This window comes from Sphaerodactylus townsendi, linkage group LG15, assembly GCF_021028975.2.
Source record: "Sphaerodactylus townsendi isolate TG3544 linkage group LG15, MPM_Stown_v2.3, whole genome shotgun sequence".
NCBI lineage: Eukaryota > Metazoa > Chordata > Lepidosauria > Squamata > Sphaerodactylidae > Sphaerodactylus > Sphaerodactylus townsendi.
The window spans coordinates 26,156,099-26,183,833 of NC_059439.1; the positions used below are offsets into that span (position 1 = coordinate 26,156,099).

General features: G+C 47.7%; 2 protein-coding genes across 3 annotated transcripts; both read right to left on the bottom strand.

Annotated features, from left to right (window-relative positions):
• Nucleotides 1-5,190: 5,190 nt before the first annotated feature.
• Nucleotides 5,191-15,419, bottom strand: SPNS1 (sphingolipid transporter 1 (putative)). Of its 2 annotated transcripts, none has more exons than XM_048518091.1 (12): nucleotides 15,286-15,419; nucleotides 14,604-14,839; nucleotides 13,665-13,730; nucleotides 13,379-13,515; nucleotides 12,268-12,419; nucleotides 11,579-11,645; nucleotides 11,237-11,379; nucleotides 9,441-9,596; nucleotides 8,964-9,153; nucleotides 8,810-8,875; nucleotides 7,756-7,854; nucleotides 5,191-5,353 (listed from the first exon to the last, which is right to left on the bottom strand). In XM_048518091.1, exons 2-12 carry the CDS (start codon nucleotides 14,818-14,820, stop codon nucleotides 5,276-5,278), a joined length of 1,371 nt encoding a protein of 456 aa, XP_048374048.1. In that variant the 5' UTR covers nucleotides 14,821-14,839; nucleotides 15,286-15,419; the 3' UTR covers nucleotides 5,191-5,275. The 2 variants fall into 2 exon arrangements, with proteins under 2 accessions (XP_048374048.1, XP_048374049.1); XM_048518092.1 differs by having other exon boundaries at nucleotides 5,211-5,353; nucleotides 8,787-8,875.
• Nucleotides 15,420-16,686: 1,267 nt separating this feature from the next.
• LOC125445324 (nuclear factor of activated T cells 2 interacting protein) lies at nucleotides 16,687-26,983 on the bottom strand. Its single transcript, XM_048518347.1, has 8 exons — nucleotides 26,851-26,983; nucleotides 26,628-26,747; nucleotides 24,970-25,115; nucleotides 24,805-24,876; nucleotides 23,216-23,405; nucleotides 19,690-19,834; nucleotides 19,379-19,485; nucleotides 16,687-17,734 (listed from the first exon to the last, which is right to left on the bottom strand). The coding sequence occupies exons 1-8, from the start codon at nucleotides 26,860-26,862 to the stop codon at nucleotides 17,576-17,578; spliced, it is 951 nt and encodes a 316-aa protein (XP_048374304.1). The 5' UTR covers nucleotides 26,863-26,983; the 3' UTR covers nucleotides 16,687-17,575.
• Between the last annotated feature and the right edge of the window lie 752 nt (nucleotides 26,984-27,735).

A 27,735-nucleotide genomic window follows, 5' to 3' on the forward strand; every position in this document is an offset into this window, starting at 1 on the left:
AACGATAACGAGGCATCATGACTTTTGCCTCCCAAGGTCCTTTTGGACCTACGCGGCTCTGCAAAAGACCTCCAATCCCTGTACTGGAGCCACCAGCCATATCCCAATCACAGGAGTATCTCCAAGGGTCACATCACACGAGAGTATCTCCAAGGGTCACATCACACATACTAAGAGGTTCCCAGACTACCAGCGCTCAAGTGTCCCCCCGGAATGGCACACTGGGTCACTACTGCATTTAGACATATCATCTATGGCGAGCTCAAAGTGCTTTCAGACAAGCAGGCAGTGTTTTTGCTCTTTGTCACAGCAACTGTTACAAGAAAAAGACAACTGGCGATCGTGCAGACCGGCAAAAAGAAAATCAGCAGCTAGCAATATTTAATCTATTTGTAAGTCTGGTTTGTTCACAGGCTTACATCTTTACTGTGCATGCCACGGGCAGACTGAACCTGCAAAGATGAAAGCTTGGCTTTGCGATAACATAACCTTTCAGCGGCCTCTTCCCCTTCCGATCGGTCAGTCAGAGTGGCTGGTAGAGGCCCAATTGTATGCGCCTATGATTCTGTGGCTTCCAATGGTCAATATAAGCAGTGAGTTTTGAGAACACCTACATACTCCCACTCACCAATGGCCCGGAAGGCGCCTCTTTTCCAGAGAGTCCAAAAGCAACCAGATACGGTCTAGTTTTGCTCCAATCTTTGCAAAAACTGGGATGCTGTGTGGTTTCCGGGCTGTATGGCTGTGTTCCAACAGCATTCTCTCCTGACATTTCGCCTGCATCTGTGGCTGGCATCTTCAGATCGTCTGAAGATGCCAGCCTGGCTGAAACAGCAGAGAAAGGGGTATGACCATGCAGCACCCAGCACCAGTAATTCAACCCAGTGAAAGCCTTCGACAATACTTTGCAAAAACTACTTTCTATCCAGGACAGAAGAAGAAGAGAAGAAGAGTTTTGGATTTATATCCCCCCTTTCTCTCCTATATGAGACTCAAAGGGGCTTACAAACTCCCTTTTCCCTTCCCCCTCACAACAAACACCCTGTAAGGTAGATGAGGCTGAGAGAGCCACAAAGAACTGTGATTAGCCCAAGGTCACCCAGCTGGCATGTGTTGGGAGTGCACAAGCTAATCTAGTTCACTAGATAAGCCTCCACAGCTCAAGTGGCAGAGTGGGGAATCAAACCGGTTCTCCAGATTAGAGTACACCTGCTCTTAGCCTCTACGCCAGTGGTTCTCAACCTTCCTAATGCTGCGACCCTTTAATACAGTTCCTCATGTTGTGGTGACCCCCAGCCTAACATTTTATCCATTTTACAGATGGAGAACACTGATGCAGAGAGTCTCCAGAGCGACCCCTGTGAGAATTCGTTCATCGACCCCAAAGGGAGTCCCAATTGGCCAGGTTGGCGAGAGAATGATACTGCTCTACACCATTGAATCATTCACAGTCCAAGACACAAACTTTTGATCTGTGTCTAAACACAGATGCAAGGCCTTCGAATCTCTCTATTCCAACAACTGGTAACGCTGGACTGGACAACTTCAGGCTGCTGGTGAACCGTTGTCTATTTCTATGCTCCTGCCTGCTGAAAAACAGCATGTCGAGGAGGAGCAGGGATAGGCTTTGCAGTGACAGGAGTGTTCCTCCACGCCTTCTCTTAACATGCTGTTTTCCTGCTTATAGCATGCAGTCCACCCCCCTACCGAGCTTGAAATGGTGCAGTCCAGGAAAAGCTTTTATCACTTGATAACGTCGACCGTATTAATTGGCCCTCTGAGCAAAAGAATTTGCAAGCATCTTCTCCAAAGCCTGTGCATCACACCGCATCAAGGGGACAGCAGAACAAAATGTACTGGTTGAGAAATCACACATATAAGCCAATACACCTGCTGTAGGAAAAGAACACAATGCACTCACAATGACCCCCAAATCCGTGCCAATCTCATAATGAAGAAGAGTTCACAAGAACCATGTCCTCTGCGCAATGACCGCAACCCCAAGGGATGGCTCACTCGCATGAAATAGCCACAACTCATCAACCAAACGTCCAAATTCACCTCCCCGTTCCGCGCTGCAATGGAGGTTGAAGCTCCCGCATCGCCTTGTAGCCACCCGAGGCTAATCCAAGGACAGGGAAGAGCTCAAGCATCCTGCTGCAGACACCGCGTCTGACAGCCTTGGAGTGAAAAGTCAGAAGCAAAAATCTAAACCCTCCCCAACACCAATTAAAATGGGATTCGAGTTGATCATAGCCTCTTCAGATGTTGCTTACAGGGAAGGCAAGGAGAGAAAAGCAACTTTTGACCCCCGCAAACAGGCTGCAAGAGAATGATCTGAACTGTTAGGAGCTACACAGAAAATGCTTCGTAGCTCCATCATCCGCTCTCCTGAGTTCAGTAAAGTTAGTTACAGCCCTCACGACTCCGCCACAGGTTTACAGAGCAGACTGATACTTCTCTTCTGCTTTTTGTCTTATCTGATCTTATAGCTTCTCTCTCAATCATTTTCACTGTTTTCTGTCAGCCAAAAGCTTCTGAATACCTTCCTCTGTCAAAAACCAATCCACTGTTCCCTCCCCATTCTATATATAAAAGCCCTCTCCTGGACTTCATCACCCAAAGTTCCTTGGGGAGTTGGGGGTTAGGCTGAAAATGCACAACAACAAAGGGAATCCATTTAGAGCAACTAGCTACCAGAAAAAAAAATACAGGCCCAGCGTTAATCTGGGTAAAGTTTGTGCTTTATAAAAATCCCGTACAGGGCAAAAAACAAGTCCATAAGACCACTCGGCTGGGTTCCTTCGAAGAGCCCCCTCCCGCCGCCGCCGCCCCCCCCAAATTCCTTGAATCAGCTGAGCACAGAGCCCACGAGTCCATACTCCTTCCCGAGTCCGGATAACAAGGGCAGATTTCATATGAGGACGCTAGAAATGGGGACTTTTGGTGGATGCATTACGTTGAGACCCTGTCAATGCGATCTTAGCCTTCCGGCTGGCTTCGTCCAGATTGACCTGGAAAATAAGGGAGCAGTTAATGTCAGCATTTGCGCTGTATACCTGGCCCAACAGCAGAGGCTGTTTAGATGCCTTCATCTTGGCTTTGTATTAGGCATCATTAGGCATCATTTTGAGCTGCCAGGGATTTTGCCTTGGCTGGACACATGGGAATGTCGACGCACCTAGTGCTGGACCACAGGAGCATCCAAAATATCAAAAGGATCAAGCTGGAGCTTAGCAGCTCACTGATAAGCATGCTGAGGGTCAGTCCTCAGAATCTCCAGGTAATGAGAGGAGGAGGAGTTTGGATTTACACCCCACCTTTCTCTCCTGTAAGGAGACTCAAGGTGGCTTACAAGCTCCTTTCCCTTCCTCTCCCCACAACAGACACCTTGTGAGGTAGGTGGGACTGAGAGGAGTTCAGAAGAACTGTGACTAGCCCAAGGTCACTAGGCAGGGAATGTAGGAGTGCGAGCTTACATCTGGTTGCCAGATAAGCCTCACCACTCAGGTGGAGGAGTGGGGAATCAAACCCGGTTCTCCAGATTAGAATCCACCCGCTCTTAACCACTACACCATGGAAGATCTGAGATCCTGCACAGCTTCACTGCCTGTCAGAGGAAACAGCACTGATTTTGATAGACCAAGGATCCAGCCCCACAGAAGACAGCTTGGGCGTTTGACAGGCGTTTTCAAAGCGTAGAAGTTCCACACGTGTGCCTTCCGACAGCCAACACTTAAACCTCACCCTGATCCCACCTGCCACCCTTGCCCACAAAAGGCTGGCCATTTCCAAAGTCAGCCAAGGTGGTCTTGTTCCAGCTGACTGCTCTTGCCCATTCCCACAGCCCAAAATTTTTGTATTCTACAGTCAGATTGGTGAACTTCTCTGCGGCACACAGCCATGACCAGTCAACCCGCTCAAGCACTCCACAAAGCCACAAGCCCGGGCCTCCATTTTTGTTACCGAGGGTGGGGGGGGAGCACACGTACCACGGCTGCTCTTTAAGAGCTGTGGAAGCTCGCTGCCGGGGTCTGACAACTTTATACCTTCACTCAAGACTCGGGCCCCGTCCGCACATACAGAATAATGCACGTTCAATCCACTTACACAATTGTTTGAAAGCAGCAGTGGCGTGGGAGGAGCAGCAGTGGCGTGGGAGGTTAAGAGCTCGTGTATCTAATCTGGAGGAACCGGGTTTGATTTGTCTGCGCTTCTGAGCTGTGGAGGCTTATCACAGGGAACTAGATTAGCCTGTACCTCCCACCTACGCCAGCTGGGTGACCTTAGACTAGTCCACAGCTTCTCAGACTCTCTCAGCCCACCCTCCTCACAGGGTGTCTGTTGTGAGGGAAGGGAAAGGAGATTGTAAGCCCTTTGGAGTCTCCTACAGGAGAGAAGGGGATATAAATCAAAAAAAAAAAAAGCGGTTTGCTATTCCCGCATGATAAAATCACAGCTTCAAAGGAGTGGACTGAGGGTGCATTGTTATTCCATGAAGCGGAAGGGGCCGCAGTCATCAATCATCAGAAGCAAGGTGCCGTCGAGCCGTGGTGGTGAACCTTTGGCACTCCAGATGTTATGGACTACAATTCCCATCAATGCCCAATTGGTTGTGCTGCCAGCAATGAGTCAATTGAATTACGTGCTGGCAGAGGGGCTGATGGGGAATTGTAATCCACTAACTTTATCTGAAATTATAAAATTGCTTCCACAGCCTTAAAGGTTTAATTTCTGAGAGCAATGGAGCATGACCACTCCACTTAAGAGTCAAAGTTTCCTCCTGTCTCTAATTTGTGAAAGCGTCCTCCTTTCCATTTGGAATTTTGCCTCGGATGTATTTTTAGGAACTGGCCCCTTGGCATTTTAAAAGAAGCTTTGCACTTTGAAAAACTATTATAGCTTTAGGGTGCTGTGTGGTTTCCGGGCTGTATGGCCGTGTTCGGCAACATTCGCTCCACAACGTTCATACAGATCTGCGACTGGCGTCTTCAGAGGATCATTACGGCGAGAACCGCTTTGCATTCAACCGGCGGTTAGAAAGCCCAACCGACAATGTATTATAGCTTTGGAATTATTCTTCTGGGTTTTTTTTTCTTCTCATGTGCACTGCATAAACAGCCTGCATGCTAATCCTAAACAAGCTCGCACTGGTAAGGAAAGGAGCGATTACCTTGGCTGGAAATAGCTCAGTGGTTCCTGCAGTCCTGCCTGGATGGAAACAAGCCCATTAGTGGGAAGAACCCGCCCATGATCCCTCCCACAAAAGCATGGGTCATCGGCCATTACTCAGAAGGCTCCGGAACTGCGACATGAACGACTCGGGGCGATTGCGCTGGATTTGGTCGCTGATCTGGGGGCAGGGTGGGTACAAGAGGAGACAGACCTGTCAATACCAGAGGGTAGCTGCAGAGGCACCCCACCCTCCCTCTCTCCCCTTCCTTGCATATACCCCTCCCTCCCTTCCCTTTATGCCACCCCTCCCCCTCCAAGGTTCAAGGTAAAAAAAATAAATCAATAAAAATCGCAATAAAAACATCATGAATACAATATAACAATTAAAACAGCAATTAAAATCCCATTAAAATAACCCTGACCCTCTTGCCCCCCTCGGTCGAGGAGTCTGTGAAGGGTTAGGGCTCATCTTCATCCTGGACAGAAGTGACAAGTGGAGTGCCACAGGGTTCTGTCCTGGGCCCAGTGCTATTCAATATTTTTATCGACCACTTGGATGATGGAATAGAAGGCATGTTAATCCAATTTACAAATTACACCAAATTAAGAGGAGTAGCTAATACCCCAGAGGACAGAGTCAGAATTCAAAATGACCTGGACAGATTAGAGAGCTGGGCCAAAACAAACAAAATGATTTCCAACAGAGATAAATGTAAGATACTACACTGAGGCAGAAATAAGGAAATGCACAGATATTGGATGGATGACACCTGGCTTGACAACACCTACATGTGGAAGGGAATCACAGGAGTCTTAGTAGCCCCTCAAGCTTGGAAGAACACCTGATTCAGCAGACACCAGGCATGCCCTTGGCTAGCTGGTCACCTAAAGGAGCACCGGTTGGCCTGCTGTGCGAACAGTCGGATGGACTTGACAGGCCTTGCTCGGATACAGCAAGGCTTTTCTTATGTTCTTATGAGAAGGAACTGTGGCTGCTGAATGGCTCCAGGTGGAGCATCGGGTCAAGTTCAAGTTACTGGTGTTAACCTTCTGTCAATTTTGTTCAATTAATAGCTTTAAGCTTGATGGTAGGTTCAAGAGTTTTACACACTGAAGACCACGAGAGAAAGACAACTGAAGACTTTACTCTGGTGAATTGGCAGCCAGAACGGTTCGTGGGGTAATATAGCATTAGCAATTCCCCATCCCCACATGTGAACCATGCAGTAGCAACAGTCCAGCCTGAATTCTCGTCCCAGCTCAGAACTCCAAGGCCAGGGAAACAGATCAGCAGCCTGCAAGCGCCTAAAGCTCTCCCCGGCTATTCCCCAAGGAGCAGCAGTGGCATTAGGAAGTCAAAGAGCTCGTATTATCTAATCCTGGATGAACCCGGGTTTTGAGGATTCCCAGCTCTGCCGCCTGAGCTGTGCAGAACTTATCTGGGGGGAATTCAGACTAGCCTATACACTCCACACACACCAGCTGGGTGACCTTGGGCTAGTCCTATACCAGCTTCTCGAGAATCTCTCAGCCCCCACCTGCCTCACAGGGTGTTTTGTTGTGAGGGCAAGACGAGAGTTGTCCGGCCCCTTTGAGTCTCCTGCAGGAGAGAAAGGGGGGGATATAAATCCAAACTCTTCTTCTTCCCAGCAATGGCATCCTGACACTTTCAAAGCCCTAAACGGGCCGAGTTCTGCGTATCTTCTGAGACTGGCTCTTCTGATCTGACTCGAAAGGTTGCTGCGATCAGCCAATGAAACTCTTTTAGTGATCTCTACAGCCCAGGGGAAGTTCAGCTGGTCTCTCCAACAGGGCGGGGATTTTTCAATGCAGGTGGGAAGCAGCTCTGTGCAAGGGCAGGGGAGTGAGAACCTCGGCTCTCAGATGTTCAGGAACTGCAATTCCCATCAGCCTCTGTCCAGCACTGGCCAATTGGCCATGCTGAGCGTGATAGAGTGAGTCCACGGGCGCATCGCTGGGATTCAGCAGTGCATTACTACAGCCATGGGAACCTGTTACTAAAATTTTTGGATCCCACCACTGCCCGTAAGTCACTTCACTGTTGTTTTGTGTAATGTTTTATTGACTGCTGCAAACCACCCTGGGCTTTCCAGGGAAGGGCGGTGAAGAAGTCAAACAAACAACAACAACGACTGCTACTTTATAGCGAAAGGCAACGAGGGCAAATCCCTTCTCTCCACTCTCCCTCTTATTTAGAAAGAATGTGCGGTTTCAGAAAAACTGCACCTGTGAACCCTTCCAGGCACTTGGGGGAAAAAAAGGGTGCCGGGAGGCCACACAAGCCAGGACGTGCTCCAGTTTGACAACACAGCAACGGATTTCCCCCTAGGGCAGAATAAACACTGCAGCCCTATCCTAGCTGCAGCCTCCCTGGTCTGAAAAGAAGCAACTGTGCTGGCTCTGCAAAACATTCCTGTACCTCGAAAAGACTCCCCGGAGGTGGCGGCACAGGGAAGAAGAGCCCTTTGATTTAACCGACCGGGTTGGAGGGCGAATCTTGCAACTGTTAGGAAAAGCTGCCTTCCCAATACCTCAGGGCAGGCTGTTGCCAGCACCTACCAGGCCTATAAGTGCAGGGCTCCCAGCGTCGCCCAGGAGATGGGAAAGTACGATCTGGAAAGCTTCAGCGGTGGATCGACGGGTTGGGATAACCACGTACTAGAAAGAGAATAAAAGACAACTTACTGGTGCCCTCTGCTGAACAAAAGAAGGGACCCTCTATGAATTAATAAAATATGTGATGTTAAGCCTTTTACAGGATTTTTGCAGTACGCTTATGACAAGTTTTTGCAAACTACAGCCAATTTGCCGCCGCCCCCACAGAAAAATAAGCGAAAGGAGGAAAATGGTCACAGGTTGTGCCTTCTGCATTAGATACAAGGCTCCAGCAAATCCGGTATAAGCACTGTGACTATTCATTACACCCTAAGACAGGGGTGGGCAATTTTTTTTCCCATGGGGCCGCATAAGAAACAGAAAATATTGTGGAGGGCCAAGGCAACTGGCTTCTGCAGGGCTTTCAAAGGCGCCTCGCTCCCCAGCAAGGCAGGAAGGCGAGGCACTTTTGAAAGCCCTGCAGAAGCCGGCAGCCAAGGCAACCGGCTTCTGGGGGTCGTTCCAAGGCGCCTCGCTCCCCAGCAAGGCAGGGGGGCCAGTCAGGGTCATCCAGTGGGCCGGATGTGGCCCGCGGGCCGTATAATGCCCAGGTCTGCCCTAAGAGGAGTAATGTATAACGTTACCTGGTTTTAGCCCCACCTACCTTAGAAGAAAAGTGGGGTATAAATCCAAATCTTCTTCGATTTATATTCATATATTGACATTGGATGTTGGAGGAATATATTGAATGATGCACATATTGTCTTAGTTCTATTTATTGCCCTGCACTTTATTATAAATCGCACTGCCTGTGATACAGTGATTGTCTGTACAGCAGCCAGGAGTACAGTGATGTACTGCTGTTTCTAAATAAGACATGAAAAGGCCCTTCCATTGGAGGAGACAAAACGTCACCAACCGTGGGGGAAAGGAGATAAGAGAAGTGCCTTAATACTGTGACTGTAGCAAACTACAGAGCTTTGCTCCTGCCGCACCTTCCCTGTTTCCAGATTCTCACCAGAAGGATGTCTGCAACAATGGCCCAGTTAAGGGAAAGGAGGGTCTCGCCGATGAAGATGAAAACCTGCGGGACAGAAAGGGGAGGGACAGATTATGCCAGGTGCCCAAGGGCTGTGGCACAGAGACCAGGGAAACTCAAGAAGCAAACTCACGTAAGTGGCGACGATGCTCCCCTGTGCAGACACCACAGCCAGGAAGAGGAAGGGGGCGGAGCCAAGCAAACCAGCTGCACACACCAGGGGATCCGCACGGGGGTTTCGACGCTGCAGGCGCCGGGAAATCTCTACCCCGCTGCCGACACCCAGCACGCCAGTCACACAAGTGATGATGCCGAAGGTGAGGCTGCAAAAGACGCCGACACGAAGCCATTTATGCTTTGCTGCCCCGCTGACAACAGCTCTGAAAGCTGAGAAGCATCATTACACCTTCACTGAAAAAAAACAGGAGGCCAGGATAGTGAGAGCAGCATCAGGATTTGAAGCAAAGCCTCTTACAGCCGCTATGCCACACCAACTCAAGAGAAGCTGTGGTCAGCCACCAAAACCGAGTCAGAGGTTTGTCAAGGACAGAGGTTCGTCAGCGACGTGTCACAGTCAAGACCCTTACCCCCCCATCCCTCGCTGACTTACCTGTCTGCAGTGCTACAGATCTCCTCTGAGGGGCAAGGCTGAAGGCTTCCGCTGGCCAGGCGAGCGCGGTACAGAAACGCAGGGGCCCACAGAGCGAGGGAACCCGTGACAAAAGCCACGGCCGTGAAGCCCAGAGACGACAACACGAAGCTGCGGCTGGCAGACAAGGAGGAAGGGAAGGCAAGTTAGTGCCCTTTGGCCCTACAATATGCCAGCTACCGAGCGCTTAGGGTCAGGATTGAGGGGCAGTTTTATTGCACCAAGATTTGGCTTCTTTTTCCAGAACTCCAGGTGGACCCTGCGTGAGGTTTCTGGAAGAACTCCTGTCTAGACACTTAACATGCCCAGACCTAGCAGGCACGCTCATCCCTTGATGGCAACATCGAGTAATGACACGCAGATGAGCCAAACGGGACTGCTGTCACAGGGAGAACTCACAGATGCACAGAGCTTTCCAGAAGACTCAGTTCGCACATTCACAGCTGTCAAACTTCAAGAGTGGAAGGATTAAGGGGTGGCCAACATATGGTGCTCCAGATGTTCATGGACAACAATTCCCATCAGCCCCTAACAGCATGGCCAATTGGCTGGTGGGAATTGTAGTCTATGAACATCTGGAGCGCCAGAGGTTGGCCACCCCTGAACTTAATTCAGATGTGAATAACTGCTTAGAACTGTACAGCTATTCCAGGGCAAGATATTCTAGGCCATAGATGGTTAGTGTGCAAGAGGAGTTGGCCCAGGAAGAAGGGTTTTTTGGCACACAGCCTGGACAGAGCCCAGCTCTGGCATCCCGTATCTCACTTGATGCTTGATGCAAGCAGTGAAAATGGTACCAAGGTGCTGGGAGCTACTAACCTGGCACAGCCTGCACACTGGCACTCTTTTATACCATGGACTTGGGGCACATTTGCCCCAATGCCCAGCCATCAGTCCTAAAGCAGGGGCATGGAACTTTCTGGGTTGGAGAGACCTGTTATTCCGCTTGGTTGAACCCAATTTCCCTCCTAGGAGCCCTTACCCCAGGTGGATTTGTCCACATGGGATCCGAATTCCCTGGCAAGCCTTTCCCAGTAGTCAAAAGGAGCCCTTTTCTTATTTTGTTCACCAGCAGAAAAGCTTGTAGGATAACTTCAGTGGGTGCTTTCGGTAATGCCTAGACAACCAAGCCATTTTGGCTTGTGGCGGAGGATTCTGGGACAGAAGTCGTGGCTTCCATTTTTAGGAACATCACATTGACCACAAACATACCCCAGCGAACCTAGCACCCCTTTTTAAAGCAGATGAGCTATTTTCCAGGGAAGCTGGTCTTCTCTAGGGAGAATGCCAAGGGCTCTTTAAGAACCTCCTGCAGACTTGCCTTTCCAACTCTGTTCGGTTTCCCTACAGAGCTTGTCTTGATCCTTCCCTTTAAATCAGAGGTGTCCAACTCTGGAGCGTCAGATGTTCATGGACTACACTTCCCATCAGCCCCTGCTGGCATGGGCAATTAAAGGAGCAAGACAAGCTCTGTAGGGAAACCGAATTGGCGATGCCAGCAGGGGCTGGTGGGAATTGTAGTCCATGAACATCTGAAGCACCAGAGTTAAACACCCTGCTTTAAACCATCAGAGGACAGTAAAAACACAAAAAGAAGGTAAAGCAAGGATTCTGTGCCTGAAATACTGATTGCAAATACAAGATTGCGGTAGTCAGTTATTCCACATCAGTCTGGAACAGAAACAGAAAAAGGGAACGGGAAAGGAAGTTCGTGCAGATGTCGTGGCAACGGATTCCACCTCTCCCGCATCACTCACTTGCTGCTGAGGGCCCTCAGATCAGTTATCCACGAAGTATATTGCAGGGGGACCTCTGAGTGCGTCTCCACAGCACCCCGAGGTGGTTCACGCACCACAAATAGCAACAGCAGCACAGCCAAGACCCCTAAGCCAGGAGTCACCTGCAGGTGAGAAGAGAGAGGACCAGTTCTCAGTGTGGGCACCTGATCAAAGGGAAATTAAAGCCCCGTGTGTTTTGGGGCCAAGGTGCGCCACTGTTTGGTGGAAAATGGATCCTGAAAATGGTATCTGAAAAACTACATCCAAGGCCATTTTAAGATAGTCAGTGTGGAGCAATACAAAATCCCCAGCTCTACTTACCCGTAGAGCCCAATGCCAGTCTCCAGCCAGTGTTTTCACCTGTGATGCCACAATGTAGCCCAGACCACTGCAAGGAAAGGAAAGGAACCTCTACCATAACTGGACACTTGCTTGATTTCTGCCCCCAGCTTAACTTTAGCTGCAAAGTATCCAAGTGCACAACAAACTGTTCTGGTAGAAAAAGAATGTCTGAGCCCTTCGGGGGAGGGCGGTCTATAAACCTAATAAATCATCATCATCATCATCATCATCATCATCATCATCATCATCATCATCATCATCAACAGTGAACCCATATTCTTTTGGAGAAGAAGAAAGAAGAAGAGTTTGGATTTATACCCCACCTTTCTCTCCTGTAAGGAAACTCAAGGTGGCTTACAAGCTCATTTCCCTTCCTCTCTCCACAACAGACACCTTATGAGGTAGGTGGGGCTGACAGAGTTCCAAAGAACTGTGACTAGCCCAAGGTCACCCAGCAGGAATGTAGGAGTGTGGAAACACATCTGGTTCACCAGATAAGCCTCTGGCACTCAAGTGGAGGCGTGGGGAATCAAACCCGGTTCTCCAGATTAGAATCCACCTGCTCTTAACCACAACACCATGCTGGCTCTCTAGTCTGGCTAATAGTAAACCAGCATTAAGAGGCAGTGTTCCAAATTCATCAGCTATATACACTGAAGTTTTCCCACCTGCCCACAGGTATGGCAAAATAGAAGACGCTGAGCATGCGGGATCGCCGTTCGCCCACGAAGAGGTCAGCAATAATGGTGGGGGCGATGGTGGAATAGCTGGCCTCCCCAACACCCACCAGGCCTCTTGTCAGTAGCAGCAACCAATAGTACTAAAAAGGAAAACAAACCAACAAGTCATGTCAAAGGATCAAGGGCACAGCTATTCCCCAAATCTAATATACCCATTAAAGAACCCCAGGAGTTATAGTCATATGCAGGTGCTGAGAATGATCGTTACATTTCCAAAGGCACCTTGGCCAAGAGCTGTGATTGTTAAGCAGGTTTTAAACTTGTCCAGACACACCCAAGGCAGATTACAACAGCGATTAAAAAAACCTGTCAGTCACTCAGTAAACAGATTGCAGAATATGACATTTGACTCTAACAGCAGAGATTCCTAGTAGGACAAAAACGCATTTGGCCTGGGATTGAAGAACTGGGAAAAGGGGGAGGAGGGGGGACAGAAGGGATGTATGCAAACATATCTGTTCAATATAGCTCTTGAAAGCTTATACCCTGAAACTCTTGTGAGACTTTAAGGGGCTATTAGACTGGAATCTGATTGTTTAAAACAATAAGACAATCAGCAGAAGAAACATTATTCCTAACAAAACCCCTGTCTTGATTGGAACCATTACATTGCAGCTTTGAGAATGGTGGACTATCGATAAACACAATCAAATAACTTCAGCCTTCCACCAGGCTTACAGACAATCTCTGGTTTAGAATGAGTAGGAAAAAAATGTCCTTCAAGTGACCAGACAGGAATCTTGTACCATAAGAGTTCCTAGGAGCTACTTAGGTCTTGTACAAACGGTCGAACAGAGAAAGGGCAATCTCCCTCAAAGAGAGACTTCAGGGAAACTATTCAAAGGGCCCACTGCCAGATTTCCTCTACCACCACCCCATTTCATAAGCCCAGAAGTATGGATGAAGAAAAGATGTGGGGGGAAAACAAACATATCCAAACTCAGAGTTCCTTCATCAAGCTCTGGAGATAAAGAATCCACCGTCTTCCCAGTTACACAAAGCTCTCCCCGTCCCTGCTCCACCCACCTCACCCCCGTACCTGCTGGGGGATGAAGCTGCTCCCTAGAGTCACACCTGACCAGAAGCTGATCCCGATAAACATAAGGTACTTGCGATTATAGCGATCCCCCAGATAGCCGAAAATTGGTGCTAGTACCATGTAGCTACAAATAAAAACTGTCAAGAGGGGAAAAAAACTGGTTAGGAAAACACCATCTGCTCTCATTCAACTCGTGCTCCAAAAGTGATATTGTGACAAAACTCATGGGGGGGGAGGGGGGGAACGACACAGGATCTAGAATACTAGCCTTTCCCCAGTTCTTTACCTGTCTGTATGAGTCCTGATTTGCTGTCACCAATTTTAAAAAAATGCTCAATGTCTGGAAGAACACCTGATACAAAGAAGGAAAAGAGAGCTTCACATCAAAGAAACAAAGCAAAGCATTTCTCAAAGCCATCAACTATCATTTTAAAATGAAATCTGGGGAAGCCATTATTTACATGTATTCTTATCCTGCTTTATATTCAAAGGTTTCAGGGCATAAGACTCATAAAATCCAACATAAGACTTACAACAGAAGACTCATAAAATCCAAAACAACCTAAAAGCAAAACATGGAATAATAAAAGTTGTTGAAAGTTAATAGATTCAATTCAATTCAATAAGCCTTTATTCGCATACAGAACATACAATATAAATACAATTTAAATTACTAGATAAAACTTCACACTGGATCATAAGTTCAGTTCGCAAACCTCAGCCAGAAACTTTGCCACTGCGAGACAACAGTCAAGGTCATTTACAGTTTAAGAGCATATTTATTTTATCAAGCTCTGTGAGGGTTTTCATAGAGTCAATGATTTGTAATAAGCTGGATCTTGGATTCTGGTAAAGTGGGCAGTGGAGGAGAATGTGCGCAATGGAATCCAACTGCCCTGGGCTGCAGGGGCAAAGCCTCTTATCGTTTGGTAGACCCTTGAGTCTTCCTCTATGGAGCGGGGATGGCATAATGTTAAATCTAGCCAGCATGTAGGCTCTCCTATATATAGGGTTGGTAAGCGCTGCAATATAGTAGGCTGGGTTTCCCTGCACAAATGGAATTGCCACGTTCATTGGCGATGGTTAATAGATTCATAAAATCTTTTAAAATTCACAAGACCTCTTTAAAAATTCCTCATTGTTCCCCAAACTGGACCCCCGGGGCAGATGTGGGGGACTATCAGCTACCGTCCAGCTTTCTGAGCTCATCCCCAAAGTTTCTTACCAGCCACCGTGAAGCGGTCCATGTAGTTCAGCAGGTTGATAAAGAAGAGAACCCCAACGATGCGGACGGCATGTGAAGTGGAGATGCCGGTAATGGTCTGCACGTCTTCTTCGTCTTCCCTCTCATTCTTAGACTGAAGTCCCTCATCGTCCTCTGTGTCATCGGGTTGGCTGAGTACAGGGGTCGTATCGGCATAGGGGAGCCATGGGGTTGGCATGGTGGGAGCTGGGAAGGCCCTGCTGGGAGGAACCCGAATAGAGGAGAGATCAGTCCTTCCTGACCCTTGAAGTTCATACAGAATGAAAGGGGAGGTGGGGTGGGGAACAGCCTTCATTCACCAAGGATGCTGACAGACTTCCTCATCCTACCCAAGGGCCAGAAACCTCAAAGACCCTCCAGCCTCAAATTCTAACATTAGAATCACCCAGGAAGCGAAAGACACCCCCCCTCCACCCAGTTACTTTCACTAGGTCTTCCCTCCCCCAGAAACTGACCCCCCCCCCCCGAAACTGACCCAGAGCCCTCTAGGGATGGGCGGTATAGGAAGTTGGATTTAAAAAGAATAAAGGGCCAGAAACCTCAAAGACCCCCCAGCCCCAGATTCTTATTCTAATATTAGAATCACCCAGGAAGCGAAAGTTCTCCCCCGCCCCCTTACACTAGGCCTCCCCCAGAAACTGACCCAGACGGCCTCCCCTCCTCAATAAACAAAGCAGCCGGGTGACATCACATGATATTCTACTCTGACTTCCCTCGCGTCATGTGACCTCTTCTGTTTCCGGCGCCGACACGCGCCGGCGACCGGGTTGCCATAGCGACGACGGGCCGTCCGCTCCTTCTTAATGATTCGCGGCAACCAATAGGCACTTCTCTTTCATTAGGGGGCCGGGGTGAGGCGACTTTGGCTCCCAGAGCCAATCGCCTCCTGGGTCTGTTTTCTCTTCCTTTGCCATTGGGCAACCGCCGCAATAATCTCTTCCCGGAGCGGAGCCGTTGTCATGTTTACAACGTTAGAGCATGCTGGTGAGCGTGGAGGCTTGGTATTCGTTCCCATTTGTTGCTTGTCACGTCAATCAAATTCTTTGATTTATGCCATGGTTTCTGTGACCTCTTAGCAACTCCTATAGGGTTGCCAACTCTGGGTTGGAAAATTCCAGGAGACTTGGAGAGGAAGCCTGGGAAAGGTGAAGTTGCCAACCTCCAGGTGGCGGCTGGGGATCTTCTGCTAATGCAACTGATTTTCAGGCAACAGAGACCAGTTTCCTTGGGGAAAATGGCTACTTTGTAGTGCATACACTCTGCATTGGAAACTGTTCAGTTGCAGGGCACGTGACAAAAGCAGTCTTCGTGGGCTCTCAAGAGGAAACATTCAGTTGTATGCAGCCAGCATTTCACCTGATGCAAAAGGGAGGTGGAATTCCCCTTTGACCTTCTAAAAGGTAATGGCTGGGATCATGGATCTGGACAAATGACATTTGGAATGGAAGTGCAAAGAATCTTGACACTGGTGATAGAAAATACCCCGCTGTAGTTGACATGGCAAACCTGTACGATTTTCAAGGCAAGAGATGCCCAGAGGTTGGTCACTACCTATCTTTGTACAGCAATCCTAGCCTTTCTAGTGTCAGGCCTGGCTCTCGCCTCGGCTGGCATCGGCTGGCTGGCGCCAAGGTCACACCTGCACTTGCTGTTATCTGTGTACTTTGCAACATAGTGAAGTAGGCCTCCCTCGTTCCTCCCCCACCCTCCCAATGAGTCTATCGCTTGTCCTTGAAACACATAACAATACTGATCTCACCTCTTTATTCTGCTGTTCATTTTATTGTGGGAAAAGGTGAAGGGGGGGGGGGGGTCCGAGAAAGCAGGAAAAGTTGGAGATAAATGTAGCTGCAGAAGCCAGGCTCTTTAGCTCTGGCTTTCTGCAGCAATAAAGCTCTTGAACCTTCTAGAGTCTCAATTACAGACTGCGTAACAGAGGCTTACACCTAGGTGTTCTCCCATACAAGTACTAACCAGGACACTTGCTTTGTTTCCAAGATCAAAATAACCCAGACTAGGAGCAATAAATAACAAACATAAATAGTTTTCAGTTGTTTTTCCTCTCTTTATTTTCCCCTTCTTTCACCAACAATTGTTCTTGTTCAGACATTCTCTGGTCTGTTTAAAGAACTGCAAATTTTTCCTTCTTCCTTTTCTAGTTATGTATTACAAAGGAAACTTTAAAAAAAGATTTAAAATATCAATTAAGACCGCACAGACTACAATAAAGATGGACTCCCAACTCCTACAGGGCAATGTAACTACATTTAGGTGTCCTGATAAAGTGAAGTTTGTGCAACAAACATAAATACTGACAACATCCCATTTATGCATAAAGGCCATCTTGTCTTATTTTCTGCCACCACGGAGGATAACCTTGTTAGAGCCAGATGGTGACAAGAAACAGCTGATTTGTGAATTCTAGAGTCACACTCTGAATGACACCTTGTATGCACCAACTACACACCCTATTTTGAAGCTCCAATGTGGTGCTGACCACCATTTTTTTTGGGGGCAGGACTGTTCGCATTCAAATGATACAAATAACTGGAAAGTTTACTGAACCAACATTTATCAGGACCTTAGAATGCAGATTCACTCAAAGACAGGCACCAGCCACTCCACCCTCACTCAAACCGTGTATTAGGTCAATTTTTATAAAACTATTTTATTCATGGTTTCCAAACAGTCTGGGGTGGAAAGGAAATCAGAAGAGACCCCAGTTTTTTTTCTCCTCTCGCGACCCAGCAAACCTAGAAAATGTAGGTGATTCCCTCTCGCCCAGGGGTAACCGTGACACACCTTTCCTTGTCCCTCCAACCCCCCCAAATAGCAAAAGTTAAAATGGAGGTAGGTAAAGAGGACTTTATCAGAGCCGGGATCTGAAACGGACCCGGAAAAAATATGGCTTTTTGCCTAACAGAGAAGGCCGTCTAGTTCCACGCTTCAATGACGTCGCCACTCTCCATCCCCACCTCGTCTGGGGTCCAGTTTTCTGCCAAACGCCGTCCGTCGAAATAGAAGGTCAGTTTGCGTCTCCCAAGTCCTTGGGCCTGACGGTAGCGACTCATCAGCGTTTGCAGGGGCTCACTCTGCCAAAAGACAAGACATAAGAGAGCGCTCTAGACTTCTCCAGCCCGTAAGTGGAATGAATATTCTCAGTTGACACCAGGACACTGTGGAACCTTAACCAGTTCCTTAGGGCCGGCAAGGCAGAGATGTTCCACCAGATTTTGGGCGGAAGCTCTTCATTAGTCCAGATTGGTCCATCTTGTCAGCCTCCTAATTTCCATCTTACACATTTGTCCAATTTCCTCTTCGCTCCCCTTGTCCCAGAAACTTTAGAATGGGATTAAGCCGAGATGACGAAAGAAACAGACTATTAAGCTTGGGGTGCTAGGACTCCTATTAGGTTGCCATCTTTATATGTTTTAGATTTTCTGAGGAATAATTTGCATAATATTGAATATTAATGTTTTAAACGTTGATGTAAGCTGCCCTGAGCCTTGCTCCAGCTGGGAAACGTGGGGTATAAATTTATTTTTTTTAAAAAATGAAACAGTTGGAAGAGCCGCCTCCTTCTGCATGAACCTGCCCATGTTGCTTAAGACTGCCTCATAGGCCTTCCCCTTGGACCAACCCCCATGGAAGGAGAGGAAGTGGGGACCTAGAACGAAATCTTTCTCAGGTGTACCACTGCACCTCCAAAAGCTGCTGTATGCATTTAAACACCTGGCAAAGAGATCTTTTCTCCGCCTTTGGATGAGGTATTGTTGTTACAAGCTGGGGTGGCGACCCAAGAAATAGCTTCTCAGTTGATCCAACATTTTGTAATTCTCTCCTCTGGGAGGTTTTTTTGTTTCACCTGCTTCACCAGCAGATAAAGATTCCAATAATGGCCACTGGCTTTCTAAGTGTTGTGTGTGTTAGCTAGCTAGCTAGCTAGCTAGTTAGTTAGTTAGTTAGTATTTTGGCTTTTATACCGCCCTATCCCCAGGGGGCTCCGGGCGGTGCACAACAAAATCAATACAAACAAGTTAAGGGCAAACCATCCAATTAAAACAACAACAGCCCATAAAACTTCAACATTAAAACATACTAAATTTTCATTAAAACAGTGGTAATATCATAATAAAAGGCACCCGGTGAATCCTTTCCTTTAAAACCCTCCCCTAGGGAGCAACCGGACTCCTCCATAGGATGATCTTGATGTAATCGAGCATTAATAAATGTAATTATTTTATCATTTTAACTGTATTTTAAAAGGGTTTTAACATTTGTTGCCTCGAGGAGCCTCATCAAGCAGGTGATGGTATTTGAAGTAAAAATATTAATTAAGGAGAGTTTTGATTTATACCTCCCCCCGCCCCCTTTCTCTCCTGTAAAGAGACTCAAAGGGGCTTACAATCTCTTTTCCCTGGTGGGGCTGAGAGAGCTCCAAAGAACTGTGACTAGCCCAAGGTCACCCAGCGGGCGTGTGTTGGAGTGCACAGGCTAATCTAGTTCCCCAGATAAGCCTCCACAGCTCAAGTGGCAGAGCGGGGAATCAAACCCGGTCCTCCAGATTAGAGTGCACCTGCTCTTAACCACTACTGCTCCAAAAGCAAATGTGTTTTGTAATACTTTTTGGACCAAAAATATCTTAACAAAGTGTTTGTGTCACTTCCTCTCACCTCCCAAATTGGTTTATTTTTTATTATAACCAATAATATTCCCACTTCCAATAATATCCTCACCCTGTGAACTGTGATCTCCATGTGGGAGCTCTTGTCTTTCCCTTGCACTCGGAGCCGCAAGCCTCCTACTCCATCGCTGCCTTTGCTAGTCGTCTCCACTACACAATCTGGAACAAAGTTGTCCATAAGGAAGTGGTCAAAATTTAAGAATGGGGAAAAGGGCAGGCTGGGGGAGGTCAAGGCAAAGGAGCAAGAGGGCTGCTGGAAGGGAGACCTGAGCATCAGCAGCACCAGCAGAGAAGATCGAAAAGCGAGACAGACTTGAGGAGGTTACACTCTGGGGATAGCAGGTTTCCTGCTGGGCAGCTTACCAACGATGTCGGCCACCCCCAGGCCCAGCCTGCTGGGAGTGGCATCAGCCGCGAGCTCACGGTCCCGGAGCAGGAGAAGTATTCTGCTAGGATGAACCTTCAGCGTCTGTCCCATATGTTCCACCACCTGCTGAAGGGGGTCTGTCTATGAAAGTAAGAACAGAGTTCAAGACGGCTGAGCACTAAGGAACAAACCTAGCCAATCGGGAAGATCCAGGGCAGTATTTAACTCAAACCCACGTTATTCCTACGGCAGGGGTGTCCAACTCTGGCGCATCAGAGGTTCATGGACTACAATTCCCATCAGCCCCTGGCACTTCAGATGTTCATGGACTACAGTTCCCAGCAGCCCCTGCTGGCATGGCCAAGTAGCCATGCCAGCAAGGGCTGATGGGAATTGTAGTCCATGAACATCTGAAGCGCCAGAGTTGGACACCCTCAACTCACTTCATTGAAAAAATCAGCAAACTCAAACTCAACCCCAATGACAAACTGATCAGTTTTGATGTGGTGTCCCTATTCACCAAGGTCCCCATAGCAGACACCATGACACTCATTAACCAGAAATTCCCAAAAGACATCACAGCCCTGTTTCAACATTGTCTCACTACTAGCTACTTCCAGTGGGATAATGAATACTATGAACAGAAAGATGGGGTAGCCATGGGCAGCCCTCTTAGCCCTGTAATAGCTAATTTTTATATGGAACATTTTGAGAAACAAGCCCTGAAAACAGCACCAAAAAAGCCCACCATATGGTTCTGTTATGTGGGATGACACATTTCACCATTTGGAGCCATAATGGAGAAGAAGCAAGAACTAAACAAGTTCCTGGACCTATATCAACAAAGATCCTAACCCAAACATCCAATTCTACTTCATGGAGAAAGAAAAAATGAAGGAAAACTGCCATTTTTAGATGTTTTAGTCATCCTAGTAAAACCAAAAACCAGCATTTGGGACACACAGTATACAGAAAACCTACGCACACAGACAGATATCTAAGCACAAAAAACTCCAATCACCATCCAGGGTGCAAAAGGAGCAATTCATAAAAACTTTGGTACATCGTGGCAAACAGAATCTGTGAACTCTCACCTCCTACAGCAGATGAATTGAATAACTACCTAAACAGGGTCTTCCTACAGGCTAATGGTTACTCTAATACAGAAATCAGAAGGGCTGTGCAAGACCAAGAACAAGCCACATGAACAAAGATAAAGAGCCATCTAGGAGGGAAAGTGTTCTTACCATACATCAAGGGAACCACTGATCGTGATAGGAAAACTGGATGAAGAAGCACACAACCTACAAACAATCTACAGACCCACTAAGAAAATGGCAACAATGATGCTACTGCTTCCAGCAAAGGATAAGAGGGATCCTTTAGTTTAGGGAACTCATGCTTCTCTCCAGATAGCCTAGAAACTACATATTCCCATCAGTTTCCCTACCAGCATGGCCAATTGGCCAAATGCTGACAGAGGCTTCGATGGGAATTGTGCAGCCCTGAACATCTGGAGCCGCAGGTTCCTACCCCTGCTTTAGCTACTGCAGGAGTCTATCGTGATACCATGCAGCTGACAAGTCTACATAGCAACCACCAAATCCAGCACACAGACACATCACACATCAAAGAACACGAAGGCACTGCAGATTATTTCAGCCAGAAGGTTTTATGTCCCCTTACCCTGCTTTAGCTACTGCAGGAGTCTATCGAGATACCATGCAGCTGTGGGACAAGTCTACATAGCAAAATCCACCAAACGCAGCACACAGACACACACACACGTGCTATCAAAGAACACTTAAAGGCACTGCAGACTATTTCAGCCAGAAAATCAGCAATAGCAGAACACATGATAAAACCAACCCTGGACATAGAATATTATTTGAAAAAACAGAAATTCTGGACCACTCTGAAAGCCACTACATCAGGACTACACACAGAGAAGCAATTGAAATCCATAAGCACATGGACAATTTTAACAGGAAGGAAGAAACTATGAAAATGAACAGAACTTGGCTGCCAGTGTTGAAAAATACTAGAGTCAAGACAGTGTCTAACCAGCTCCACACAAACACAGGATGACCATAGACAAAAGAAACAAAGGCCAGGATACCTCTATTCAGATGCTCCCACCAGTGACCTTGCTATCTCCAGTGTTACGCCCATGCTATAGTCTTCATTGTTACTCATACTTCTATTCAGATGCCCTCAACTATTGACCTGGTTGCCTTCTTTGTTACTCACAGACAAGGTTTCTCCACCCACCCTGACACTCCAACAGATATATACTCCACTTGCTTTCCCAACATCAGATCCTCTGAAGATGCCAGCCACAGGTGCAGGCGAAACGTCAGGAGAGAATGCTGCTAGAACACGGCCATACAGCCCGGAAACCACACAGCACCCAACCCAATGAGTTATTTGTTTTATTCAATATTTGTTACTGGGGTTTGTTAGCCGTGTTTACTTATTTATTTAAACACTTAAAAGTTAATTTACATATTAATGTTAGTGCTAAGCAAGCCAGCGTGGCGTAGTGGCTAAGAGCAGTGGACTGTAATCTGGAGAACTGGGTTTGATTCCCCACTCCTCCACAGGAGCGGCAGACTCTTATCTGATGAACTAGATGTTTTCTTGCCCCTGCATTCCTGCTGGGTGACCTTGGGCTAGTTGCAGTTTGTTCAGAACTGTCTCAGTTCCACTGTTGTGTCTGTTGTGGGGAGATGAAGGGAAAGGAGTTTGTAAGCTGCCTTAAGACGCCTTACAAAAGAGAAGGGGGGGGGGTTATAAATCCAAATTCTTCTTCCTCCTCTCTATTATAGTTACTGAATATATATATACATATATATGTTTACTGTATACTGTATATTTATGATATTATTTAGGCTACCATCTAATGTGGCTCGCCACCCTCCCCCCCCTTTTCTCTTCTGGGAGAATTTTTAATGAAAAACGGGGTTGGTCAGACGCCTTCCCATTATTATTATTATCAGTGCTATGTTACCGCTGTTTTAAAGATTTTAGTAACTTATTTTATTATGTTTTCTGTTGTACACCGCCCAGAGCCCCTAGGGGATGGGGCGGTATAAAAGCTTAAACAATAAATAAATATATAAATAAAATTATATAGAGGATGTTATTTACTGCATGCTGCCACACTTACTAGGAATCCAGTGTGCCACTGTGGCAAGAATGTCTGACTCAGCTGGGAAACATGCTTCAGATCCCCATTAAGCCATGAAGCTCCCAGGTGATGGCTGAACTACCTTGCAGGGCTGTTGTGATAGTAAAACGAGGGAAGAACCCTGAACGCCTCTCTTAGCTTTCTTGGAGGCAGGATGGGATTAAAAACATTCCACAGAGAGCCACGGGTTGGCTGAAGATCTGGAGGGGCTTTGGACAGAAGGAAGAAGCCATAGGAAGAAAGAAGGAACAGACAGGCAAAACAGCAACAGTTAAACTGAGGCGAATGATGACAAAGGATTCCGCAGAGAGCGAATACCAAGGAGGCCTCACCATCCGAACAGGGACTCGGTAGAGGTCAGTCCGGCATCGGACCTTCAGGACCAGCTGCTGGGATTCCGAGGGTTCAGGCGAGTCCACCAGAATCACATCATCCTCTTCAGAACTCGAGTTGTCATCCTGTAAGCTCTTCTGGGCAGCGGAGAGGGTGGATTTCAGATTTCTGAGTCTCTGGTCAAGAATTCTGATGAAGAGAAGAAGAAGAGTTTGGATTAGTATCCTGCCCTTTCTCTCCTGTAGGAGACTCAAAGGGGCTTACAATCTCCTTGCCCTTCCCCCCTCACAACAAATACCATGTGAGGTGGGTGAGCTGAGATCTCCAAAGAACTGTGACTAGCCCAAGGTCAACCAGCTGGGGTGTGTGGGAGTGCACAGGCTAATCTGAATTCCCCAGATAAGCCTCCACAGCTCAAGCGGCAGAGTGGGGAATCAAACCCGGTTCCTCCAGATTAGAAGGCACCTGCTCTTAACCACTATGCCACTACTGCTCCTAGGGAGCGGGGGAATAGAAACTAGTGAGAAACCCGTCATCTGAAAATTAGAGGAGAGTCAATCCCTCCTAAGATTAAAATAGCCCTGAATTGCATGGATCAACAGTTCGAGCACTGGAAGATCAGGATTCAAACGCCATCTCTGGCCCACACTGCCTGGAAAGCATGGAATGCACCACTCTTCGTTCAAGCTCCACCATCTTTAAAAATTCAATCCGTAGTGACCTACCTCATATGGTTGCTATGAGGACACAAACTGCATGCAATAAAGATGGTGGAGAGCCACAGGTTGATACAGAACACACCTCTCTCTAACTCAGTTTTCAAGTCACAGTAGCCTGCAAGAACTCCAGGCTACTCTTTTGTTATACCCCTCCAGTTGAGAGCCAGCGTGGTGTAGTGGTGAAGACCACGTGGATTCTAATCTGGAGAACTGGGTTTGATTCCTCACTCCTCCACCTGAGTGGCAGAGGCTTATCTGGTGAACCAGATGTGTTTCTGCACTCCTACTTTCCTGCTGGGTGACCTTGGGCTAGTCAGAGTTCTTCAGAACTCTCTCAGCCCCACCCACCTCACAAGGTGTCTGTTGTGGGGAGAGGACGGGAAAGGAGCTTGTAAACCACCTTGAGTCTCCTTACAGGAGAGAAAGGTGGAATACAAATCCAAACTCTTCTTCCTCTTCCAGCTCTTAGAAAGCTATTGGAGGCAGGACCAATTGGCGTCCACACAGGGAAGATTGTAGATTGTATGAAAAGCCCACATGCCTACCCCCAATAATTTAAGCACTGTTTAAATCACACAATCAATGTCATTGACAGAGTTCAGGAGATTGTACCTGGGTGACTCTGGCTCCCTTTTGAAACCAACACGACATGAAACTTCTGAACCTATACAAGCCCCCCATGCATTTCAAGCCAGACCATGCAGATGAGAGGCGCTTCAGATCATCCTACACAGAGTAGGCCTTAACAGAAATCACCACCTGTGGTAGACCCCCTGGCTTTCCCAACAAACTCGGGGTCCCCCTCTTCCCTCCCATTTCCCAGTAGCCCATGTAACCCCCTCCTCTTCCAAAAGATCCCAGTCTCTTACCGGGCTTCATGGCGCCGTCTCCTTGGCTGTGCAGGAGGCGGAGGGGACGGGGTCGGTGGCACAAGTGGACTCCTGTTAAAGGGAAAACAGATACGCAGATGAGTGTTCATTGGGTGGGGTCGGAAGTAAGTGGGCCAGAGGGGTGGGGAAGAAACAAAACCAGACCTTTTCCCTTGCTCTGCGGGAATCACTTCCACCAATTCCACTTTCTCCTCCTCATCATCTGATTCACTCTGGGGCAAGGAGGACACCAGCGGGACTTGAACCGGCAGCTTCAGAGACGCAGGGAACAGCTGGAGGCTGTTCTGAACCTGTGTGGTACAGCAGCAGAGGAAAGACCCAGGGTATCAAGATTCCAGCTGGGACTGCTAGCAAGAAGATGGAGCTTGTCACTAAAATAAACGGAGATTTGTAAGAGGAAATGATTCCTTCACAGCTAAGGGAAATGATTCACAGCTAAGAGGAAATGATTCCTTCACAGCTAAGGAATCCTTCATGATTCCTTGGCTGGAGAGCTAAGATTTCTAGGTTCTGTCTGCGGCTCGGCAGAGACAGCAGTGATCAGGGAGTGTTTCTGGGTCAAACTTGCCCAAACCCCCATGGTGGGCAATCTGTTTTATTGTACCACAGCAAAAGAGGTGGTAGAAATATGGGACTTCTATGGCGGCGTGTCCAACTCCTGCCCTCCAGTATAAATAAATAAATAAAATTCCCTACCTAGAGTTGACACCCCTACAAGTTGTTCACTTTTGGAAAAAGGTAAAATGAGGATCCACAGGGATCGTTGAGGATGCCCATGATTTCTGCCCCAAGTCACCCCCAAACCACCATCACATCACACCTCAAGCACTCACACACATGTCTAACCAAAACAATCACGCATCACATGCTCCCTGGCGCACCAGTGGCGCAAAAACATGTTTGAAAAACAGGGATGCTCGAGGATGACCATGATTTCTGCACCAAGTCACCCACAAACCACCATCACATCACACCTCAAGCCCTCACACACATGTCTGACCAAAACAATCATGCATCACATGCTCCCTGGCGCACCCTCATTTTACCCAGACCCACTTTCCTGTAAGTTCAACTGTATAGTACAGGGGTAGGGAACCTGTGTCTCGAGAGCCGCATGCGGCTCTTCTGCCCTTGCACTGCGGCTCCACGAGCCGAGCCGCCGACCCCATCCTTGCCTGTCCTGCAGGCAGCAGGGCGGGTGCACCAACTGCCCACGGCCAGCTGGGCATATCTTCCATTGGAGCTGGGCGGGTGGTTTCTAGCTGCCGGCGGGCAATGCCGTGCCACCGGGTTGGCTTCCCCTTTCGCCTACCCATTGAGCCGGGCTGGAGCCCCAGCTGGCCGGCAAGGCCGAGCCACCGGCTTCATCCTTGTCCGCCCTGCAGGCAGCAGGGCGGACGCATCTATGTGCTTCTCAGAATGATCAGAGTAAAAGGTTAAAACCCCCAATATATACAGTGTTATCTTTATTTTAAATGTCAAAAATTATTTGCGGCTCCAAGTGTTTTCTTTTCCCGTGGAAAATGGGTCCAAATGGCTCTTTGAGTGTTAAAGGTTCCCTACCCCTGGTATAGTAAGTTCCATTGAACCTGCGAGTAAGTTCAACTGAGCAAACATATAGGCTGGTGTTATAAAAGGTGCCAAGCCTTGAACGGCACATTAGGATTTTCTTGCGGGGGGTGGGGGGTTGGGGAAATGGCTGCAGCAGATGAACCCCACTGCCCCTTTGGAGTATTTTTTTTTTTTTTAGGAATGGCACCAGAAATAAGGAATATCTCGGATTGACTGGGGGTCCCACGCACCTTGTTGGAGTAGACTGGCACGGCTTGCACTGCTTTGTCGGGGTTGAAGCGACGGCGCTTGGGAGGGGGCCTCTTGGGGGGTCCCTCCGGCTCCGAGTCGCTGCTGGAGCAAGAATGCCACTGAGGACCAAAGAGAAAAGTTAACAACGGGGCGCGGGGGGGGGGGGGATCCACCCAAATGCGCTTTCTGTTTCCTCCCTCCCTGTGCGCCTTCTCTATTTACCATCTGTGCCATGATCGAAGGTGGGTGCAATGTGCTTTTTATAGCGCCCGCCCGCGCTAGGGTTGGGGTCCCCACCTGTTTCTTTTCTCCTTCCTCCAGGGAAAGGTCGCCAGCACAGTGCAAGCAAAGAGGCTCTTCCGTCGCGGCGCGCAAAGGATCCCGGGGAGTGTAGTTTTCTCCCTCCCCAGTCCAACGCATGCGCCTTTTTGGAGAACTGGTTGGGAAAGTTAAAGCGGACCTCTGGAGCACGGGGGGAGGGGGATAAAAGTTGGAGCAGCATATATTTCCTTCAGGCAGAACAGCTCGGGAAAGCTCATGCGGGGGGGGGGGGGGGGAATATATCTGTAACAGATTAATGCGGCTGCATCTAAACTCATGCCTGAGTCCAGGCATGGACAATTTGACGCGCGGGCAATCTGGACAATTCCCCCGGGGCCCCCATGCAAAATCTGTGAATGTTGTGACTTGCTGTCAATAAATAAATACTATTCTAAGTAATCAACATTTGTTATCGGAAAGTGCACATTTAGCATATGTTTTACTAAAGATAATAAGAAATATTGTTAATTTTTTTAGATAACAAGTTGACATTGGCTTAAATACGTGCGTGTGCATATATATAAATGGTTGATTAAAATTATGTATGTATATACACATACATACATGCACATGTATGTATATACACATACATACATGGGATTCAAACATTCAAACATTTTAACAACAGGTTCCGATGGTGGTGGGATTCAAATAATGACTGTTAAAAAGTATTTTAAAAATATTTTTAATATCACTTTTTTATTTTAAGTATTAAAAATATTAATACTTAATAAAAATATTTTAAGTATTAAAAAAGTGATATTTTAAATTTTAACAACAGGTTCT

Bases quoted from the DNA above. Each gene is read 5' to 3' on its own strand.
- LOC125445324 (XM_048518347.1), bottom strand. The intron at 23,406-24,804 runs GTAAGAGACTGG...TCTCTTCATCAG, and splicing joins AGACGGCGCCATGAAGCCCG to AATTCTTGACCAGAGACTCA. The intron at 17,735-19,378 runs GTGAGGATATTA...GTCTTTTGGCAG, and splicing joins TGGAGATCACAGTTCACAGG to AGTGAGCCCCTGCAAACGCT.
- SPNS1 (XM_048518091.1), bottom strand. From the start codon at position 14,820: ATGCCAACCCCATGGCTCCCCTATGCCGATACGACCCCTGTACTCAGC. The intron at 12,420-13,378 runs GTACGGGGGTGA...TTTCCTTTTTAG, and splicing joins GCAGCTTCATCCCCCAGCAG to TACTATTGGTTGCTGCTACT. The intron at 8,876-8,963 runs GTGAGTTTGCTT...TCTGTCCCGCAG, and splicing joins GGAGCATCGTCGCCACTTAC to GTTTTCATCTTCATCGGCGA.